This window comes from Phyllostomus hastatus, unplaced genomic scaffold, assembly GCF_019186645.2.
Source record: "Phyllostomus hastatus isolate PE091 unplaced genomic scaffold, TTU_PhHast_1.1 phas_scaffold_216, whole genome shotgun sequence".
Classification (NCBI taxonomy): Eukaryota; Metazoa; Chordata; class Mammalia; order Chiroptera; family Phyllostomidae; genus Phyllostomus; species Phyllostomus hastatus.
Window position 1 is genome coordinate 10,989,468 of NW_025334018.1, and position 23,525 is coordinate 11,012,992.

At 51.1% G+C, this 23,525-nt stretch overlaps 1 protein-coding gene across 1 annotated transcript in view; it reads right to left on the bottom strand.

The window, feature by feature from the left end:
- PTGFRN (prostaglandin F2 receptor inhibitor) overlaps nt 1–23,525 on the bottom strand; it is a 75,111-nt gene that overhangs the window by 36,231 nt on the left and 15,355 nt on the right. Inside the window, exons 2-4 of the mRNA XM_045816692.1 lie at nt 8,398–8,766; nt 5,407–5,826; nt 558–938 (exon numbers count right to left, since the gene is read on the bottom strand). Of these exons, the coding sequence (XP_045672648.1) occupies nt 558–938; nt 5,407–5,826; nt 8,398–8,766 (1,170 nt within the window). The remainder of the gene's footprint in view (nt 1–557; nt 939–5,406; nt 5,827–8,397; nt 8,767–23,525) is intronic.

A 23,525-nucleotide genomic window follows, 5' to 3' on the forward strand; every position in this document is an offset into this window, starting at 1 on the left:
GAATCACACCTGGGCGAGAGCCCACCAGGGCAGCTGGACAAGCAGAGGGGCCCTTCCATTTAACTGGTATCTGCAAATAAAGTCATTTGAGGATTCTAGAGCATTCGGTGCAAACAGCGTGTTCCAGCGACTGCAGGAATTCTCTCTCTGCACTGGGCTCTGGAAGCAGCAGCTCCCTCCGGAGAGCACCTAGGAGTCTGGAAAGGGAAGGAGGAACGACGGCAGACCCCCGCAGGACCGTGACTGTGCGTCTCAAAGAGCCATTCAGCAGGGCTGGACCCTGCAAATCTCGACAACAAAAGGAAACTCTATCCCCGTAAATGAGGGTATTGAGACAACTGAGGCCACATTATCTAAGCATTGCCCTCGCCTGCCAGATTCTGTTTTGGCCAGTTTTGTTTTCACCCCCAGCCTGGGACCCATCCAGGCTAAAGTATGCTTGTCCCGACACCAAGGATGCCAAAATAGCATGCACTGCGCTGCGCCCTGACGACCCCTGACGGCCCCGAGGAAGGGCTGCGACAGAGGGGCTGAGAGACGCCCTCCGAACCACTCACCCAGCCAGGTCACATCCACGCCAGCCGGGGAAGACATGGCTTCTGCCACCTTGTGCCAGCTCCTGTTGTGTCCCGGTGCCCAGAGCGCCACGTGGCAGAAGTAGTAGCCAGAGTTCTCTTTGCTCACATCTCGAACCAGTAAACGGTAGGAGCGTGCATCCACGTGACTCAGAGCGACATGAGGAGAGCCATGCACCAGGGAATCTCGGTCCAGCCGGGCCAGCACGTGGGGGCCGGGCACCGTGCTGCCAGGCGTCCTGCTGAAGTACCACGTCACCTCGGGCCGGACGTCATCCGCTCGGTCGGTTGTGATGTTGCAGGTCAGGTCCAGCTCCTTCCCTTCGGCCACAGACACGTTCCTGCCCACGGCCACTCGCAGAACTTGAAAATGAAAAACAAATACACCTTGATGATCCGGATAGCGTTTGTCCCTTCCTCCTGCCTCCAGATCATCTCCTTTTCCATTCTCATTTATGGCATTAAAGTTAGAAGGTTTTGTACAGCCCTGGCTGGTATAGCTCAGTGGATTGAGTGTGGGCTGTGAACCAAAGGGTCAATGGTTCAATTCCCAGTCGGGGCACATGCCTAGGTTGCAGGCCAGGTCCCCAGTGGGAAGGCACATGAGAGGCAACCACACATTGGTGTTTCTCTCCTTCTCTCTCCTTCCCTTCCCCTCTCTCTAAAAGTAAATAAATAAAATAAAAAAGAAGGCTTTGTACAGTTGTAAATGCCTGAGGAATATTTATTAAATAAATTCGTGAACCATACCGCATTTCCTTTGAACTCATATAAACTTGTATACACTCACTATATGCCAGGCACTGTCCTGAGTGCTTTAAAAACAGTAACGTAGAAAACAACCCTAGGAGGCAGGCACTATTATTACCTCCACGTTCCTGATGAGGAAACCGAAGCACCGAGAACTTAAGTAACTTGCCCCAGGCCACACGGAGCTGGAATTCGAATCCAGGCTGCCTGCCCCCGGGAACTCTGCTTCTAACTGATACACTGCTGTTTGAAGAGAAGTCTGCTGAACGTCCATTTCATACGTTCATGAAGAAAGTCAGAACTTTCTCCACGAGCATGACCAGACGGGGGTGACTTTACAGAGAAAGCACAGTTCAGTTCTGACTGGTACAAATCATGAGTTGGGGACTGGGCGTGGGGGTTGGAGGATGGAGGGTAGGAGGTGAGGGTGAAACCATCTTTTGGGTAAAAAAAGGGGGAAATCCTAACAGAAGGACCGAGAAATTGAAACCAGACCATACACCTTATGAGTCAAGTCTTCAAATTGTGGTGCACGTAGAACATCATTCACTCCGTTATGCACACCACCCTAGCGTTAAGCGCGAAGCACATAGTTTCAAACCACAACGACGACTGTGGGGTTGTCCACGCCGCAGCCTCTCTCATTATGTGGATGGTTAGAGGGAGACTATATTTAGAGGAAGCACCAGCGGACTTGGTGCCACCGTCTCAAGGCAGATCCGGTTTCAGCATTCCCCTGTCACAGCATTTTACATGGAGACCTTTTACTTTATTTAGGGGACTTTTAAAAAGAAGCCGAACATCTGTAATCAGAGTAGAAAAACAGTCAGCTCGTGGTGATGCTGTGGGAACAGCTGCTCAGATGACGCCGTCCTGCTGTCCCGGCAAGAGCCGCCCAGCCTGGACCGCGGTGTGGGGGAGGCTCCGGGACAGAGGCCGGCGTCCAGCCTGGACCGCGGTGTGGGGGAGGCTCCAGGACAGAGGCCGGCGTCCAGCCTGGACTGCGGTGTGGGGGAGGCTCAGGGACAGAGGCCGGTGCCCGGCTCAGAGAAGACCAGCCCCAAAGCCCAGGCCCCTGCAGTAAACCACTTTCTCGTGAATATTTCCAAAGCCTGATGACACTTCAAACAAGTATCTCTGGCCAAGTTCGAGACGCACCTCGAGGAAGACCGAAAATGAGGTGGGCATAGTCATTAGAAAAAGGAACTTAAATGTCTAATTTCTCACCTCCACCTGCTCTCCAAAGTATCCTCCTCCTGAGGGTGACCCTTTAAAGGGGTGAAAAGTCACCTGAGGGTGTCTTTTGAGAGGAGTCAGGATGGAAACTGTAGCCCTAAGCCCGTGCTGCAGGTGGAACCGCCCCACGTGCCACGACTGTGGCCGGAGACCCCGGACGACTGCTGGAGGCCTGTGTGCTGGCCACCAGCCACCAGCCGCCGGAGGCAGAGGCGGCTCAGGACGGAGCCAGGTGAGTGAAGATGTGGTCCACACTCAGCTGCAGACCGTCCGTGAGGAGTGAACAGAGTCTCCTTAGGTGTAGGGGTCAGTGGCAGAAATGTGTTTCAACTGCACAGTTCTCTTTGTAATGATCTCAGCAAGCGGCTGAGTATCTTGTCACACCACTAACCATCACTGCCACAAGTTCTGGACTGGGGGGGGGGCATCACTTGTGGGAAACCGGAAGGAGCAGGCTAAAGAACAAAAGAAGTTCTAAGCCCTCATAATGCAAGCGAGGACCTCAGGCCGAGCCTACGGCACGGTCAGGCTTTCTCCTACTGCACTTAATCAAATCCGTAACAGACGCCAAAATCTGCATCTACCAGACCACTCATAAGGGGTGGGGCGGTGTGTGAGTACTGTCACACGGGCAACACAGCCTCACAGTTTCAGTAGGTTTGCGCTGTTTGTCCCAACAAGGCACTAAGAATATTCAGGGACCAGCTGTGGAGAGTGCAGGGGTCGACAAGAGAAGGAGCAGCAACCTAGCGTGGGGGGTTTAACCTGAGCTCCAAGAGGAGAATCCAGGATGGATGAAAAAAAAAATTTGTCTTTATTTTTACTAATCTCAACCTGAAATACCACATCTCCTCTCATTATGAGGCTTAAGCAACAAACCAGTGTAGTATTATCTGTCCCTGGGATTTTGCCACAAGAGAAGTCACAGATGTTTTTACATCACATTGCAATTGTTGCAGACACGCTTGAATATCACTCACATTCGTCGTCACCCCGCGGAAACCCCAGTCGTTGTTCGGCCTGGCACTATATCCCATTATTTAAAAAAGCACCGAAGAAGCACAACATGGTTCTGTAACAAATTTGTCCTAAAAATGTTTTGATAACTACTTCAATACATTTGTTTTTCTTTACCACCCTATGAATGTATTTTATGCTTTAATACATGTTAATTCTGGGGGAGGGGGGTCTGTGGGCTTCGAGGGACCGTCAAAGAAGCTCGTGACACAAAAAGGTTATCGACGCCCAGGCCCAGGTGAGAGCCAAATGCTAGGACCTGCCCAACAGTTCAGAGGGCTCAAGTCCTGTAACGAGGTATCACGGGTTCTGTGGCTTGTTTGAAATAAAAAACACCTTTGCCACTGAAATTCCTGCACGACAAGAAAACCTGCTGCAAATCTTAACCCTTCTGCCCGTGAAAACAGTTGTTGGATGCAGGCTGAATGGCCGAGGTTTCTTAAGACAGATTCCAGGCAGGTCACTTCTGAACAGGAAGGTGGCCCGAGTCCATCTGGGACGCGATTCCTGCGGCCAGTGGAACCAGGACTGACCACGATGGGCGGCCCCTCCTTGGCAAGTGCACCTCCCACCACAGTGACGGCCACGGTCGCTGAGAACCTCCGTCCTGCTTTTACCAAATCCAGCTCCCGTGCGGCAGTGGACACGCAGGGCGAGACGCTCAGGACGCTGCAGCCTGCAGAGGACAAACACTCCCGTGTGGACCGTTTGCCGCTTTCCTTCCCATCTGAGCGACAGAATGGCCACACACTTGTGTTTATGCTCAGGAAGTGAGTCTGGCCAAGGTCTTCCCAGTTCACAGCCGGCGGGCAGCTGCTCTGGCAGTAAAGAACTCTGAGATCTGAAGATGTCGGACTCCCAGAAAACCAAGCACATCCATCCACCCATCCACAGCAACCACATCAGGCTGGGGTGGTCTCGTCACACTTTGTCTCTGCCAAAGCCCATGTGCTGTGGGGCCTGGGAATGCTCCCAGCAACTCCGACTCCAGGGCCCAGGACACAGCCGGTCATCTGGCAGGTTCTCTGTTGAAGCTGTGGGACGTGGAATCAGTACTGGCTTGCTTTTCTTTCTTATTTGTTTTTCTTATTTTTATGGGTTTTCTAAAATGCATTTTGTATTTTCTGAACTACTTCTCTAATTGGATTAGAAGGTTGTGTTTTGGGGTTTTTGTTCCCTGTTTTGTTTTTGGAGCTGGCGCCCAGCGGACAGGACAAGGGACGGCTGGCCTGGCGCCCTCAGGGCTGGATGGGTGCTCTCTGGGGTGGTCGCAGAGGAAACAAGAAGAGGCCCCACCCTGGAGAACTCTTCACCTGGAAGAAGAGCATCTGAGGGGGCCCGAGAGGGAGGCCCAGAGGGTCAGCTTAGACTAGAGGCTGAGCTGGGTGAGCCTCACATCCTCAGTAGAGGAAGGGAATGGCGTATCCAGAGATTCAGGAAACACCAAACAGGATAAAGCCACGGGAGCTGGCTGTGGCGGCTCCACCCCAAAGGCCCTCTGGACACCAGGCTAGGCCTCACTCTGGCACTCAGAGGGACTTGTCTTTCAGTCTAAACATTGCCTTAGTATCACAGGTAACCTGCAGGTTCCCAGGGGGCACGAACCCAGATGAGCAGTGGCTGCGAAGCAAAACCACTGGCGTAAAGCACGACACGAATCTACCTTCCCCAGCTACCAGCCACCCTCCTCCCTCCCCACCCCCAACACCAGGCCTCACGAGAGGAGCAGAAATCTTCTCAGAAAGGGCTGGGCCTCCCACCCAGTTCTTACACCATCCTGGTCAGAAAACAAGATAAAATCTAAAACATCCAGTTTCCAGAAGCTCACCTGTCGGCTGGATCAGCACGGTGGCCACGTCCACGGCTTTTTCTTGGATTTCTTGCCAGTTGCCCTGCTCTTCGATCCACTCGCTGACGACGCACCTGTAGGTGCCCTGGTCGGTGGCCAGGGCCCGGGACACGGAGAGGCGGAAGCCGTCGCTGCCCACGGTGTCCAGGCGCACGTCCCCGCCATGGTAGCGCTGCTCGTAGCCAGGGCCCGGGCGCAGCCGGCCCTCGTGGGTCAGGCCGAGGACACTCTGCCAGGTGGGGCCGTGCTGCAGCTCCCACAGCAGCGCCAGGTGGGTGTGCAGCGGGGACGTGGTGGTGGCCGCGCAGCGCAGCTCGAAGGGCTCGCCCAGGTGCAGACTCAGGCCCTGGCCCGGGGAGGACGGCGGGCTGGCGGCCACGTGCAGGGCGTCGGACAACACTGCAGGGGAGACAGACCGTCAGCAGGGCACCCGAGCCCCTGCCCCAGCAAGCACCAGCGCCCTTTCTGGCCCTGAGCCACGTGCCAGGCTGCGACCGAGGGCAACGTCCTCCTCCCCTCCCCTGTTCTCATGCCCAGGTGGGTGCTTTTTCTCATTTCCATTCATCTATAATCTCAATGGACTTTCTGCCTTGAAAATTAAAAAATAAAAAAAAAGAAAAAGGGCCTAATAAGACCCCCTGGTAGAACTGGGCCTAATAAGACCCCCTGGTAGAACTGGGGTGAAAACTCCCTTCGGGAAGTCGTGCCTTGGGGATCTGCGTCTGCCGCCCTGAAGCCACCCTCTCCCCACTGTGCCTCAGTTTCCTCATCTCTAGAAAGGGGTCACAAGTGGACCTGTCTCAGGGAGCTGACAGAGTTCAACGAGTTACACGGGGACGTGCTCAGGACAGCTGGAGAGAAGCTCGGCTCACGCCGCCTGGGCCGTGCAGCCTGGGCACCGCCCAGACTGGCTGCAGTGAGCAGCCTGGAGAACCCGTCAGGGGGAGTGGGAGTCTCAGCCCTCTGTTCTCTCCTGGCCATCTGGGGAAGGGCTGGGCTCTTCTACGGAATCCAGAAAAAGAGGGCCAGAGATCAAGGAACTTTGGGGAGGGCTATTTTTTTAAAGATTTTATTTATTTATTTTTAGAGAGAGAGAGAGAGAGAAAGGGGGGAGGAATAAAGGGAGAGAAACATCCACATGTGGTTGCCTCTGTCACGTCCCCAACTGGGGACCTGGCCTGCAACCCAGGCATGTGCCCTGACTAGGAATCGAACTGATGACCTTTTGCTTCACAGTTCAACACTCAAGCCACTGAGCTACACTAGCCAGGCTGTGAGTGCTATTTTGGAAGGGAAGTGATAGGCAGGCAGCCAGAGAGGGGGGTGTCTTCCCAGGGGTGGGACGATCGCTCAGGCTTGCCCCTGAGCTGGCTAAGAGAATGCTGGAACAGCCTGATTCGTCACCTCTTTGATTTCTCCCACCATCCCACACTCAGAAACTACTTTGGTCTCTTTGAAAAGGGGACTGCTCAGGAAAATGGGAAAAAACTTACACATCTAGAAAGACCCATCTCTACTACAAAATGAATACCATGACCAGCTAGTATCTATATCATCTGAGATTCCAGCCAGCACGACTCAGGGTCAGTCATGCTTCAGGGCACAAATAACCAGTTTCAGGACCCACGAAGCTGAGGGCCAGACAGATTCTGGGCCGCGTATGGCAGCCGCCAGAGGCTTCCCCCACCTGGGCCGCCCTCCAGCCTCTACTGTGGGCCACCCACCTGCTCTCACTTACAAGGGGAAACGAGGGGCACCTGACCTAACGGAGGTGTAGCCCATGTTTACTGATTATAAAAGCAACGCGTTAGGTGACTGCAATGCAAGGATGTCTTACGGGACCTTTTTTCCTAAGAAACATATTGAGGATGCTCTGTAGGAATAAGAAGAGGTAATGGAAGAGGTAGACTTGATGTTTTAATACCTACATAAACGGACAGGACTGGCATGTGCCTCCCGAGTCAGACAGGGAACAGCGTCTGGGATGTGGTAGGTGCTACACGGGAATCAACCCCACTTTGAAGTCACCTTGTGCAGCTTCTACTTTCTGGATTATTAAACACACTGCCCTGACGTCCATTCTTTTGGGAACAAGGTAGGGTATATAATTATAAAAAAAATAACAATAATAATGTTTCTATTTGGCTAGCCCCAAATTAAAATGGTTTGTTCTTGCTCATTTACTAAATTAGCTATGTGGTTTTCAGAAAGCAATTAACCTCTACTCTCCCATTTCCTCATGTGTAAATTAAGGAAATATCCTGCCCTGTCTTCTTCGCTGAATTCGGAGAACTGAATGTGCGAGTAAATCCGACAGGACTTGGAAAGTGGGAGAAAACAAAAACCAAAACCGTGCCACTCTCCAGGGTGTGACGACTTGCACGGCCAGGCCGATGAGCCTGTGGCGCCCATCACCAGCTGGCAGGGACCCCATCACTCTAACAGGTGCTCCGGTGATGAAGGGCACACGGAAGGACGTGAGCTCGAAGTGTGTGCTATTCCCCCAGATCCAAGCGTTACCCTCGTGACCTCCACTGGACGCTGACTCTGGCACCGTCCCGAGGCTTTCTCCCTCGTCCTCACTCCCCGGCTCCGAGAAAGGCACTGTTACAGCGGCGGAGGCTGATGCCACGTGCCCACGGCCACACAGCTGACCCGTGGGAGAGCCAGGAACTGCGCTCACAGAGTGCAGGCCACCTGCCTCCTCGGAGCAGGGCTCCCCACCACCACCCCCTGCTGCCTCCAGCTCACCAGCCCGGGGACGGCTTGGGACCGTGGTGCAGAGAAAGGCCCCTCGGAGGCCGCCTGGCCCACCCTCTGCCTATAATCAGGGAAGACGCTGCTACTCCATTTGAGGGGGAAGCAAGATCTCAGCAAGCGTCAAGTTTCCTGACAAAGTCACCCACAGCCAAGTGGCACAAGGAAGTCTGGCCCCTGGCATGGTGACCCTCCCGCCCCATGAGGATGTACCTTTCACCTGCACTGTATCCTCATAGTTGCCCTGGACGGTGGCATCCGTGCTGGGGGTGGAACACTTGTACTGGCCTTGGTCCGAGGCCTGGACGTTCTTTATGTGGAGCTCCACGGCGTCGTTGGCGGTCCGCCTCAAGAGGATCTCGCCCCGTTGAAGGCGTTCCCGGTACAGCTGGGCTGGGAAGCCCACCTCCCAGGTGCTGGCCAGCTCCACATAGCTGCTCCCCGAAGCCGAGAAGCTCCAGTCAAAGTTTTGCTCGCTGGGGCCATCGTAGTCGCTGACGTTGCAGGGGATGACCAGCTCGGTGCCCACCACCCGCACTAGGCTCCCGGCGGGCACTCTCACCACGCGCCCTTGACAAAGAGCTGCAATAACAAGAGAGGAAAGGCGGCTCTTGAATCAGGCCCAGTGTTCCCCATGTAAACGCAGCAAACCCGTGGGTGCTCCCGTGTGCAGGCATGTGGCGGAAATGTGACATCTGAACAGCTGGGGGAGATGGTGCCCCATCCGTGTCTGTGCAGAAGGAGGTGGTCTCCAGACCTGTGAGCCAGGAGGACACCCCTGAAATGAGCACCTCTCACTCGACAGTTTCCTAGGATTGACAGGGAGGAAGGTAAAAGTATTTAAAGTGGGCTAACCATAAACCCGAATTGCTTCTTCCCTCCCGTTACTATTTGACATACCATTACCAGTCTATGGGATGGAGAAGCAGTTTAGCTATTGTGGGAAAGAAAAGGACACAGCTAATCAAGTATTTACACTTCTGCCCGCTCTGCACCAGCCCTCATCCCCGCAGACCACCACTCCCGGGGGCTCCTGGGACCTGATTTACATTGATGGATGCCAAGTTTTCAATCCTACAGCAGCCTGCTGATAACATGATTTAACTCTGATTATCCCACATTGTCTACAAATTTTAAAATATGATGACTCTACCAAGTATTAATTTTCTATTTTCTGGCTCATTTCCTTCTCCCTACTCTTCACCCTGATCAAAATTCAGAGCGAGGATAGGAAAACACTAAGGGAGAGAGTGCGTGGTCCGGCTGGTTGCTGGGCCGGGTGTTGTTAGGAACGCAGCCACTCATGGGGGACAAGACTGTGCACAAAGCCAAGAGTTCGCTGGCATTCCTGTGTGACCCCGAAGACATCTTCATTGCAAAGAACTCTGGCACAATTCCATAGTCCGTTTACCACCTGTGTTTAGCATTGCAACCCAGACCAAGTGAACTTGCACTTGCACGGCTCCTTCTTGATGGTCTATGCATAAGGTACACAGGAAAAAGCATGGGCTCTGAAATCAAGGAGGCCCAAGTTCAAATCTGAGAGACCTCTCAGCCTTGCCTTCCAACTATTAAATGGGGCAAGAAGGATTCAGTGAGCTCATGAAACTAAACATGTAGCTGAGAGTCCGCCACATAATAAGAACTCCCATTATTTATTTCCAATTTTGTATTTTTATCATTTGTTATGGGTTGAATCATGTCCCTTTTCCTCCTGAAATTCCTATGTTGAAGTCCTAGCTCCCAGTACCTCAGAAGGTGACCTTATTTCAAAACAGGGTCACTGCAGACATAATTCGTTGTCGTGACGAGGTCCAGCTCGAGTTGAGTGGGCCCCTAATCTAATGACTGGTGCCCTTAAAAAGGGGAAATTTGGACAAAGCCGTGTATGCACAGAGACACGTGTGAAGATAAAGGCGGAGAGAAGGGGAAACATCCACAAGCCAAGGAACACCCAAGATTGCCAGCCAGCCCCAGCAGCCCGGGGACAGGCGTGCAGCAGATCCTCACTCACAGCCCCCAGGAGGCACCGAGCCTGACAACGCCTGGACCGCTCGTCTGCAGAACAACGGACTCCTGTGGTTCCAGCCACCCAGGTTGTGTGGCTTTGCTACAGCTGCCCTAGCAAATCTGATACACAATTCTTGCTTGTTTTTCAATGGATCAATTTGTGTTTTCCAAACTCCAGTTGCCACTGTTCAGTGGGCTGTAAAAGGAATTTATAATGGCTGTGATCAGCACGCGTGTGTGTTTTAATGAAATTAAGCAGAACAGAAAATATTAGAGTCTCTTACACTAAGTAAGAAATAACTCGTGTTTCATTACGTTTTGTTAGGTAAACAAAGGTGTGTGTATCCCACAGTATGAAGTCACTTTTTATCTTAATTTGTGTCAGGGTAAAAAAAGTTGAGAAATTTTTTTTAAAGTCATCTCTTGTTTTTTTCCACCCCTCATCATTTACTTTGAGCTGGAAAAAAGGAAACATTCACATCCAAGGAAGAGCAATGGGGTTAGCGGGCCCTCTGAGCTGGGGGGCTCCCTAAAAATAAAGTGATCGGGGCTGGCAACTCAAGGGTCACATCGCTTCCCACGGAGAATAGTGCCGCCAACCCCGGAGAAGACGGGAGCACGCTGCTCCCTCCCCCCAAGGGTGTGCCTAGACGGTGATGTCTGTGGCCTCGCACCTGGAACTTCCTGCAAACACTTCTCCATGGCTGCTGCCCGGCATGCCTTACATGCCCCTCAGATGGGGCCGACCCTGCGCCCCCACCCCCAGGAAGGACCACGGAGCTGAGGCCAGGTGAGTCAGAATTCTCCTGCCTCCTCTTTGTTGAAGCTCCTCAGGGAGACACTGTCACCTCCTCCAGAAACAGGGTCCCATAAAGATGACCTGAGCTGAAGCTGCAGGTGGGCGGCCCTCCTGACAAGGTGGGGCACCACCTACCATAGGAGAGACCCCAGCCAGCAACCAGCGAGGAGACAGCACGTGCCTAGTGACCTGACGACGTCATCTGCATCAATGAACATGGCCACATGTTCTAAATCATTGCACCCTTTCCAGACCCACACAGGCACGCACACGTGCATGCACACACACACACACACACCCCCCCCTCTTCCTCTGGACATTTCTGTTTCTTGCAGTTCCTTTCACTCTCACTTATGTTCCTTAACCTAATTTCTGTCACTGGCAACTCAGAGCGTTGAACTCATGCCTACCCAGCAGTGAAGCCATCACCACCACAGCTCACAAAGGAAAGGGAAGATCTCTTTTCCCATGCAATGTCAGAGACGACCAGACGATTCGGAATCTCCTTAAGAAATCTTTCAGAAGGAACTGCCAGAGTGCCGATCTTTAAGAAGCAGCAGAGCCTCGAGCCTAACTTCCTTGCACCCACATTTCCCCACCTGAGAAACTGAGATGACAGCCACCATGCTCCCCTCGAAGGAGGGAGCTATGGAGTGCCCATGACCGTGACCGGCACCTGGTGAGTTTGGGCGGCTGTGGGCTTTGCAGGCCGCCTCTAGAATAAACCTGATCATGGCCGCTGACTTTGCTTCCTTGACGAGGTTTGCACACGAGTTTCCAAATGTACAAATCTTGTCCATTCCTATCCCACGTAAGAAGTTGACCAGGGCTGCCCTGGTGTGGCTGGTGTGGCTGGGTTGGTTGGGCATCGTCCCCCAAAGCGAAAAGTCACCGGTTCAATTCCCTGTCAGGGCACATGCCTGAGTTGTGGGTTCGGTCCCAGTTGGGGTGCATACAGGAAGCAACAGACTGACGTTTCTGTCGCACAGTGATGTTTCCCTCCCTCTCTTTCTCCCTCTCTCCCCCTCTCTCTAAACATAAATAAATAAAATCTTAAAAAAGAAGAAGGGTTGACAATTGCCCACAAGGGCCCCAGCTAGAGTCTCTTATCTTTACTCTTGCGATTAGAGCTTCGGAAACTGATCCAGCTCCTTGTCGCTCCAATCCTGCTCCTGCAGGATCGCCAATATCATCTCTTTATAACACACACCTCATGTTCGTTTCCTGGCCCAAAGTCCTTCCTGGCTCCTTATCCCCCACAGGACACAGTCTGTCTTCCAGGGCCCCCGCTGTGACCGCCCTGCTTCAAGCCACCGTCCCCTCCACCCGGATTACAGCAACCACCTCCCAACTGGCCTCCTGGCTTCTTCTACTCTCGACCTCTGGTCTTAAAAATCGGCCTTTTCATAGCTTAAGTTGTATGATGTCGTTATTCTGCTCAACACTCTCCAATCGTTCCCCACCTCCCTCAGAGAAAAGCCAGAAGTCCTCTGGGAGGCCATCAAGACCTCACTCACAACACCTGGCCTTCCTCGAGCCTCCCTCTCCTCTCCCTCTGGCTCCGTCCACCATATGTCACCTATGCTTTCTTCCTAGGGTTCCTAGAACAAGCCAGGCCTGCTGCAACCTCGGGGCGTCTGCACATCTCCTCCGCCCGGAGCCCTCGCACTCACCCCGGCTCCTTCACCAGCTTCAGACCTTTCTCCCAACGTCACCTTCTTAGCAAGGCCTTTCCCAACCCCCGTATAGTTACCCCCACCCCCGTTCTCAGTCCTGCCCAGCTTCTTCTTCTTACTTACCACTAACACACTTCATGTATATTTGTATGTTTTTACTGCTATTTATTGTCTGTCTTCTCCCACTAGAGTGTAAGTTCCATATGAGCGGGATTTTGGGGGCTGTTTTGTTCATGCACACACAACACACACACACACAGAGCCTGGTACATGGTAGTTGTCCAATAAATGTTTGCTGGCTGAGCCACTGGATAAGAGACACACCAGATCATGTGTGGCTGGCCCATGGCTAGGACTCCTGCTTCCTCTCTGACAACCCCTTCACCTCAGAATGCTTACACTCCAAGAAAACCAGTGATGGCCCTAAAGACCCCAGAAGACATGGTGATGGCCACAGTGGTGGAGGGCAGTCCAGGGCTTCGGAGTCCCAGGATGAGAAGGAGGTGCGGATCTCATTCTGGAAGTCTGTGCTGGGGAGCCCCTAGCCCAGGCCCCTGTGCGGCGGTCACAGGGAGCCGTGTGTGATGTGAACTGTGGAGAAGCCAGGACCCTTCATTTTCTGTAAACACCATGCTCTCTCGTGGCCCACGGCCTCTGCCTCTGCCTCCTGCGGCCGGAACGCCCTCCCGGCCATCTCTCAGCCTCGTGCAGGAAGCAGCGCCAGCACTGCTTCTTCTGTAAAGCCTGCCCCTCTCCCCCGGTCACTTAGGCGCTCCTGCCGCCACGGTCCAACCGGACCCATGGAGTATCTCCGACTGGCTGTGTCACAGCGCCGCTGGGAGAGCAAAGCAGACAGGAGCCCATGCCTGAAAGATCAGGTTCTAATCTGAAAAGATACAAATCCAGGCTGTGTCTTGCATGCAGAACTGAGCTGTCCCCTCAGTCATGCAAATCAAGATTTTACATTTTGGTGATAGAACTTCAACTTACTACAAGCAATCTGGTATTTAGCACAGAGTTCCTTTAATAGTGTTAAATAACAGCTAATAATATTTTAAAATAAATATAAATGATAAAAAATAAAGCATATGGCTCTTTTCAAACCGAAAACATATCTGCACAGCCACACATTGCCAGTTTTTGTCAAAATCTCTTGTAACAGTTGATAACTGAGGGGGAAAAAATAAAAATTTCCTCGGGTTTTCTAAACTCCACCAGCATTTCAAATTAAGAGTCGTTATTGATATTGATTTAAAATTATGGTTTAATTTGTTTTCAAGTGTCAACATGAGGAACCATCATATGAAAAGCATTTTTTCATCACCTTTAAAAGTAATACTGAGGACACCACTGTGTTGTTCAATGACACAAAATTCCATGACAAAATTCCCTTAGAATTAAGTGCCATAAAAAATATCTGTCGATGGACCAAAGGACAAGCAATATATAAGCATCTCTTACCACTTAAACCAGAGCCCCAGAATACCTTCAATACTCAAGACAAAATAAGGGCATTAAAAATTTTTTATTGCTTTCAGAGAGAAAAGAAAGGAGAGAGGAGGAGAGAGGGAAACTTCAATTTGTTCCACTTATTTATGCATTCATTGGTCGAGTCTTGTATGTGCCCTGATTGGGATTGAACCCACAACCTTGACATATATGGCCTGACGATACCCTAACCAACTGAACTACCCTGCCAGGGCAGTACGGGCATTTTAATATCTGACTGTGCAGCGGTATTAAGGCTTCGATGCCAGACCGTCAGTGATCCCAGTCACTAAGCGGCCCAGAGCGTGTAACCCCCTGATTAGACCGGACCCTCTCAGAACCCTCCATTGCCTCCAAAACTTCGGTTGAAAAAGTTTTTGTCTCAGTCTACAAAAACAAAATCAAAACAGCCAAAGACAAAACAAAACCAACAAACCAAATACACGTGCTACTGCTAATTTCATCTTTGCTCTATTCCAACTGCCAAGTCCTGTTTTCCCCAACACACATGAAATTCATGTGTCCTTTTGCACCTTAGCATCAAGGAAGCCCTGTACTAAGTATCACAATCAGCCATGGAAACCACCACAGTTTAAGTTTCCTTTCAATGCCCTGCCTGTCTTACGCCTTCCTCTGCCTTCTCTGCTGTTCTTGTGCTTTTGATTTTTTTTACCCTTATTTTAAGGTTTTTATTGCATGTATGTGTATTTCACTATAAATTACCTCAAATACTTTTTGGGGAGGAGGGGGGTCAGTAGGGTTCACATTTCAAAAGACCAAGAACCGAGACTGCCCCTTCCAGGGGATTGTCACTTTCTGCCAGGACAGAGCAGCTCGTGTCAGATCAGGTTCTGCCCGGAGAACAGCCACAAAAGACGGACAGATGACAAGAGACAGAGCACTGAACACACCACCGAGCAATCCAGGGTCGAGGGGCCGAGATCCCAGAAAGACCCCGGGGCGGACCTGGCAACGCCCACTGCCCTTTCTCTCCGGGCATTTGCCGACTTCAGCAGGTGCAGCTCAGACACTCAGTAAAGTTAGTAGCTCAGAGCTCCCGGCCAGGAAGGCAGCGACTGAAGTTCAGGTCCATTAGAAAGTCGTAATTTGAAGAGCCAAGACCCTAGGAGAGAAGGCAGCAGCAGAGTAGCAGCCAACATACCATGTTGCTTTTCCCCATGAAGGAGACTGACGTCATGAAGGCTGCTTGGGTGTGCTGGGGAGGGGGGCTGTGAGCGCTGAGAAACTCAGCACAAAGTAACTACAAAGAGGCCAAAAGGTTAAGCAAAGTTTTCAGCCATCTCACAGTACTGAGGACACAGAGGAAGGTAGATTATACACAGTAAAGTTCACCAAGGAAGGTAGGCTATGTATAGTAAACACCACAGACTTTCCATTACAACTCTGCAAGGGCTATGCCCTCGGAGTAAGAGCAAAGTTCAAAGACAGCTAGCTCTCATCAATACCAAAATCCAGTCTCAAAGCATCTCAATTCCTCGTTGGATTATAGTCTCACCTCTCTTACTCTTCAAGCCTGCCAGCAAAACTAAAAAGGTAGATCTCGGGAAGAAGAAAATAGCTTACGGAGCCTCCATAACTTTTCAGTGTTCAGTCATAACTTAGCAGACATTCCAAATGACAGGACCAAGGGACTGAAAACCGGAGAAAAAAACCAGACAACACAAACAGATCCACAGCGACCCGGACACCGGCGCTGTCACACACGGACTGCGACTGCAATTAGTTACTAAAGAAATAGACAACGGGATTTCACCTCTTACCTAAAATCTATTGGAATAATCAAACTGAAATTCTAAAACTAAAAAGATACAATATTTGAAATTAAGAGCTCAATACATGGATTTGATAGCAGATTAGGTGCATCAGAAGAAAAGACAGTATAACTTATCCAAACGGAAGCCCAGTGTGTAAAAAAGGATGAAAAATACAGAAAAGAACCTAAAAGACACGAGAGACAGTAAAGGAGCTCGAACATGCATTACAGAGTCCCAGGAGGAGAAAGACTGTGGTAGAATTAGGCAGAGTTAATTTTTGAAGACATACTGGCTAAGGGATTTCTTAAGCCAACAAGACAGCATGCCCAAGACTCGAGGAGCGCTGTGCATCCCAAGCAATATAAACACGGAGAAAACCACACCCAGGTACCTCACAGCAGAACTGCTGCGGGCGGGGAAGGAAGCGGCGGAACCGGGACAGCAGACTTTCAACAGAAGAGAAGCCCGTAAGACAATGGAACGGCATCTTTAAAGCAATGAAAGGAAACAGCCAACCTAAAAGTCTACACTGAAAAGAATCCTTGGGGAAAAAAAAAAGGTAAAAATAAATATGCTTTCAACCACCTTTCAACAATGAAAAGAAATACTACGGAAATAATGAAGGTACATATTAAAGGGGGTTCTTCAACTAGAAAGAAGCTGATACCAGACTGAATCATGGGAAGGCAGACAGGCGGAGAGCAAAGGGAAGGGTGACTACGGGGTTGGTCTGCTGAACACTGACACTCTACTACAGTATCAGCGGTGTCTTCTGGAATTTAAAATATATGCATAATTAAAGTGTAGGCCATCAACAGCACAAAAAGTGAGGGAAAGAGGGGAGTAAATAGGGCTTAACTGTTTGGGGGCTTACCATTGTCCTGCAGCGATAAGAGGGCCACCGGTAGACAGTAAAAGTCCACAATGCATGTTCTAATCTCTAGAATAACCACAACCATGAAAGAATGCATAACAAATAAACCAACGGAGGGCAGAGGGGAATAATAAAAAATACTTGATTAATCAAAGACTCCATAATTTCAGCTCAAATCATATAAGCAGTTCTCAAGTATTTGATTTTGTCATGAGTTCACTTGGATTCATCACTGAGTACCTCACCAATTAAGACTGAACTAATAATATACTGCATCTACCTTATATGCCATGCACTGAGGTAGAAACTATTCATAAATCATCTTAATTAATAGGCAGAACAGAACCGTAAGGTGGACACTGCCATCCTATCACAGAACTGAGGAGACAGAGGACTGAACCCGAGGAAACTGATACTCAGAGAAGTCAATGAATTTGCTGATGGGTCCTAACAGCTCCTGGGGGAGGGCCTCAAACCCAGGTTTATCTGGCCATCTCCACCTGGCCGTCTCCACCTGGCCGTCTCCACCTGGCCATCTCCACCTGGCCGTCTCCACCTGGCCGTCTCCACCTGGCCATCTCCACCTGGCCGTCTCCACCAGCAAGGCCAGCTGGCTGGGCTGGTTTGCCTCCAGCTGTGCTGTTGATATTCCCACCTTCCATTGATTTTGTCTTTGTTCTGAGTAGGAGGGAGAAAGCTTGAAATTCCCTATAAAATACTTCAAATTTTCCAAGGGCAATGTCAACCAGGTAGGCGGGAAAGTAAAAGACATGCTTCACTAAGAGAAGCAATACATATTCTCAAGATGAAGTAGACCGATGAGAGAAACAGAGAAATGGGATTGTTAAAAATATCTCCCAGGTTCTTCAACAGTTTTTCTGACACACTACCTCTGTTATTTTAAGTGATAGCAACTCTAACATCTCGCACTTTCAAATTCAAAAAAGGTGAAGGGAACTTGCAAAATCCTGTAGGAAGGGCTTTTGGGAGCCCATTGCTCTGACTTTTCAGCAGCTCGGGTAATTCGCAATCACAGCATCTTGGGCAATCAGTAATCACGAGGGCACTGTTTCCAGATTAACAGTGGCCCACCTCTGAAACACTTAAGAAAATAATTAAATGCCTTCACCTTTGTCATACAGAATGGATGGGCGTGGGCAGGAAAAGTCAGGCCTGGTCTTTCAAGGTAATCTATCCCTGCAATGTTTAGTTCAGGGATTGGCAACTGTTAGGACTCATTATGAGATCAGCTAATAAAGACTAAACCAGCCCTGGCTGATGTAGCTCAGTGGATTGAGCATTAGCCTGAGAACCAAAGGGTCACGGGTTTGACTCCCAGTCGGGGCACATGCCTGGGTTGTGGGCCAGGTCCCCAGTAGGGGAGCACATGACAGGCAACCACACATTGATGTTTCTCTCCCTCTCTTTCTAAACCCTCCCTTCCCCTCTGTCTAAAAATAAATAAATAAGTTTGTTAAAAAAAAAAAAGACTGAACTGAATTTCTCTACCCTCTCTTGCCCTCATGATATCCGAGGGAAACAGATTTTATTTCTTGGATTATCATCAGCATTATTCTAAATCAAGACCTGCAGAGTACAGCAAAGGATTTTTGCGATCGTTTCTATTACTGCTCAGATTTTATCATGTCACTGAGCTGCCTAGAAGCAAACAGCCTGACTTCCCAATCGGAGCCATTTGGAAGTATCGGCACCTTCGAACCCAGGGCACAAGTAGAGCTGAAATACTGAAACAAGACACGCACTATATGGTGTTTTAGTTTGCTTTACAAAAGGACACGCACAGAAGTCCCCCTTCCTGAGACCTTACAAGGTGCCTTTAAGAGAGACCGGAGACCTGTGGATTGCCACAGGGAGTTCCCAGCCCACGCGTGAGCTGGAAGTGAACACAGAGGTCGAACTTGTAAATTTTTATGGAGCCTTTACTGGCATATCTGAACCAACAAATGCAAAACCTTTGTGTCTTCATGCCTGCGGCTGAGAGGCCCGGCAGGAGGGGAATGTGCGGCTTTTTGCCCAGACGGCCCCGAGGGGTGAACACCCAGCAGTGTGCACCGAGTGAGTCACAGCCAGCAGGGGGTGTGCCATGAAGCCACTCGTGGCCGTGCTTCAAAACCCCATCTGAACGCAAAGGGGCTCTCCTGGAGCAGGCCTCCTCCTCACTTTTCACAGAGAGGTTCAGCTAAGACCTCACTGATACGCTAGACAAACACAATGTCACCCCCTCAGAGGAGAAAGGTAAGTCAGCCTCTGGATCTTCTTTCAGGGGACTTCGTGTGTGATGTGTTCAGGGTCAGAGGGTATACATACAAGTTGTAATAGGAGGCAGGACATAAATAACCAAAGAGAGGTACTAACAAGTGCCACCGAGTTCAACGGTGAGGGTGTGTCCATCCAAAAAGGCCAGTGAAGAGGTCGAAGCATTGTCAGCATTTGAACTGGGCCTCTGAAAAATGGTGTGGGGGTGGGGGAGAGGCTGGACGGGGTCACTGAGGAGGAAGGTGACTGGAGTTAAAAGGCAGAACAGAAGCAAGGACCTCGGAGGGGGCTGTGGGGAGTGGTAAGGAGGCTGCAGCAGACACAGGACAGCTCGGTCTGGAGTCCCCTACAAGGGGACAGCCGAGCCGTGCTGAGGGCAATGCCGGGAGCAGGAAGGCAGCAGCCCCGACAGGCACGCTGGCAGGGGCAGCTGACGGACAGTCAAAGGGCAGCTGAGAGCTGGCAGGGAAACAGCGGGGAAAGGCAGTCCATGAGAGTCAGCCAAGGTGAAGGGTCCATGGGGCGGTGGGAAGGGCAGCCCCCAGGAGATATCTGACCCTGAGATGAACGTGCAACCGTGTGCCTGGAGGGACGGGGGTGAAGAGGAGATCTGTCTACAGGTAAAGATGTGGAGGTCGGTGCGGTCTCGGAGGGACAGAGTCCAGAGAAGCGGGAAAGGGACAAAAACCATAGCGATGGCCTATATTTAAGACGCAGGCAGAAGAAAAAGACGTTAGCAAAGAAAAAAGAAATACTGGCCACTCAGAAAGATCACCAGGAAAGTCTTCTGTCCCCGCAGCCAAGGGATGCAAGCGTTTGAGGAGGGAGGGTTGCACATGCGCACCAGCTGGTGTACTTGAAGACACGCCCTCCACTTGCTCCTGGCAAACTGCAAGCTTCTAAGGCAGGACCCAGGCCTGCATCCTGCGCAATAGCTAGAGCAGAAACCTAGCGCACGTTTCACGAAGAGAAAGTGAACAGCGTCAACCCTGCCGGAAAGTCAAGGTGGATGGTGCTGAGAAAAGACGACTGAACCAGTGACTCAGAGAAGTGCCTGTTCAGTGCTGTGGCGTGGAATTTGGAGAGAAAGAGCCAGGAGACCGGCAACCATCAAAGATGCAAGGAGGAGAGGGCAGCACTGTGAAAAAGACCCCAAAGCAGACAAGAGGAGAGGAAGGGCACCGGTGGGAAGTTTGTCCTGGAGAGTCAGCCAGTCAGTTCCTGCGAAGCACTGGGCACGTGCAGGTAGGAGTCCCCGCTCACAGGAAGCGTGTGTTCCAGAAAGGAGAGCGAGGAAACAAACCCAGAGGGCTGACAACGGCTCTCAAGATAAAATATGCTAATATGTAGTGACCTGGTGGGGGGTTGGGCTGCCTTTAGCCAGGGTGGTCAGGAAAGACCACAGTGAAGAGAAAGATCACTCTGGCAAGGTCATGTTTGAATTCAGACCAGAACTGGAGGAGGAAGGCCTGACTCTGGGGCAAGAATGCTCCGGACAGACAGCTTGGTATGTTCGGTGGACAGACAAACATCAGTGTGACTGGACTATAATAAAGGAGGGCGGGGCCTTGGATTCTGGTGGACTGGGAAAGCTCGTGACCTGGATGATGGTAGGGGCTGCTTTACCTGTGTCGGTTCGCCCTGGCTGCTGTGTGAAAGATGAACCACGGATGGGCCAGTCAGGAAGCAAGGACACCAGTATGGCGAACGCTACGGTAGATCGAGTAAAACATGACGAACACCAGCCTGGGCTGTGGTGGCAGTGAGACTCAGGAGTGGCTGGACTCCAGACATATCTCGATTATAAAATGAAAAGGCGTAATGCCATTTGAATGCGGAGAGCCAGGGAGAGAAGAATTGGGATGATCGAGGCTCTGTCTGGAGCACCCGGGTGCACGGTGAAGCCATTCACTGAGGTGAGGAGGCGAATTTGTGTTGGGCAAAGCTCGAGTTTGCTTCTGACGGCTTTGAGAGTGAGATGCCAGTTAGACAAGAGAGCGGGGTGCGGTGGGGAAGCAGCAGACACCTGTGTGTGGAGCGCAGGGGAGATCCAAGCAAAGACATTCACTGAAGGTCATCACCAGCATGTGGATGGTATTAGAGCCACAGGCTGCATGGGCTCACATGAGCAGGGAGTAATGCACATAAACAGAGGAAAAGAGCCAAAGATAGAGGCCTTACCTTTCCCAGAATTTAGGAGAAAAGGGTGGGTAAAAATATAGAAGTTTCGAGACAAAAAGGCTTGAGAAGCCTTAGCTTGGTCTCCCTTGCCTCAGTAAAGGAGCAGAGAGGGGTTCAGGTCCTGGAGACTCGGGGGACGGCACAGAACAGGTGTTACAATGACAACAGGAAACAAGCGCCGTCTGGACTCACAGGAGGGCTCGGGTGCAGCATGGACACCCTGACTTTGTGGGACACGCGGGTGAGCGGGTTTTGAGACTTTTCCCCCAGCAAGATGACAAGGCTTGAGCTCAGAGACTGTGGTTGGTGTGCACTACTCAACCACGGCAGGAAGACTGGCAAAGAAATACGGCAAGGGGTCCGAGGATGTTAACAAGCTCACTGCTAAACTGCCGACCACCAGCGTCTGCCCTGGATAAGAACCAGGGGAGTGGCCTAGTGGACTGGAGAAAAGGAATGTTCAAGATCAAGGACATTAACAGTCTGATGGTTGCCGGAGGGAGAGGGGCTGGCGGCTGGGTGAAAAGGAGAAGAGATTGAGAAGTACAGATTGGCAGCTACAGAACAGTCATGGGGACACAGGGTACAGCATAGGCGACATAGTAACACTGTGATAACCATGTCGGTGCCAGGTGGGCTGGAAATATGGGGGGGGACACACCACAAAATATTTGACTGTCTAACCACCATGCTGTACACCTGACACTCATACAAAATAACATTTAAATATAAACTGTAATTTAAAAATAACAATTATTTTTTTAATAAAATAAAAGGCAAGTAAAAAAAGAGATCAGGGCATCACAGTGAGGATGGAGAGTAGCTTCCACAGACTTGAGGCAAACTGGAAGGTGTAAAGGGAAGAGAGTGTGGTCACAGAGGGAGATACCAGAGGCGACAGTCAAAAAGGTGACAGAACTCAGGCATGACCAGGTCCAGGTATGCTATTTTCCCAAGGCCCAAGGTGACCACAGAAGGCAGCCCCAGGTCCTTGCTGGCCCCGGCTGGCTGCAGAAACATGAGCACAGGGGCGGCTGGGACTTACAGACCACAGGGGGTGGGGGGGGCAGAGGGATGAACCTTGTTCTCACTTAACTTTCGCATGACAGTTCTGGCTCTAGTCGGCTGTCATTCATATCCGGAAATCTTTTAGCCTGCACACGGGGCAAGGAGGAGTAAGTATTGATGTCTCCCTGGTCAAACAAGAATTTGGGACAGGAGACTTTGTAGCCCCCCAAAGCGACAGACTCTTGACGGTCAATGTGAGTTCCCTCAGCTTTTGCTGCTGAGACAGCTGTCACCTCTGGCACTACAGACAGGGAAGGAAGCCAGGAGATCAAATGCCACCAGCAATTGAGGCACGCAGGGAAAGTCACTTAAAGAGTGGATCATCAGCTAACCGGACTTCCAAGCAGTGAAGATCTAGATCCTATAACCACAACATCACCTTCAGTTCGCTGGCCTTGAGAGACGCTGGGAGGCCAAGCCACGCAACATCTTTAAATCTACATTACGAAAGTGGAAAGTGGAGGGTTCGGCACGTGCCCACTCAGCTACGTCGAAACTACATTTCCCAGAATCCTCTTCCCTGTGCAGCTCTGGGTTACAGTTGGATGAAGTGTGTCTGAGATTTGGGAAGTGGAAAGAAAGCAGCATCCATCACCCTCTGGGGGCTGTCATAGTGAAAGGTGGTGAGACAGATGTGCAGGTGTTAGTGGGCACTAGTTGGTCCTTGCTCTTTCTGCTCTTTCTCCCAACTGCTGACCTCACTGACCAGCATGCCCCCAGACCACCAGATGCTGGGCTGGTGAAGTGGTAGCTGTGAAGAGGGACGATCGCCCTCCCTTTGTGCTCGCCTTCCCTTTGCAGCAGTCCTACTCCGCCTCGGTCCCAGATTCCTCCACCAGCTCCACCGTATCCACCCCACCCGTGCCTCACGAGGGCTGGCTGACGGTGGCTTTTCCCGGATCCCCGACCCTCCTCTCCTGTTCAGGCCTTCGCTTCCCCAGCTCCTCCCACAACTGTGTGAAGTCTGATGCCTCTAATAAACGCCCACTCCACAATATTCATCGTGGCTCTGCTTCCCCGATGGAGGCCGAACTGACACCATAAGCCAAGTATTGAACAGGCAGCCTTGCCGTTCAAGGCTCGGTAATTGACAAAAACCACCTTACATTTATTTATAGCACTGCTCTACAGTTTGCAAATCCTGCTCATGTGAATAACTACTACTCAACCCCAGAGGGTTTAAATAAGGAAAC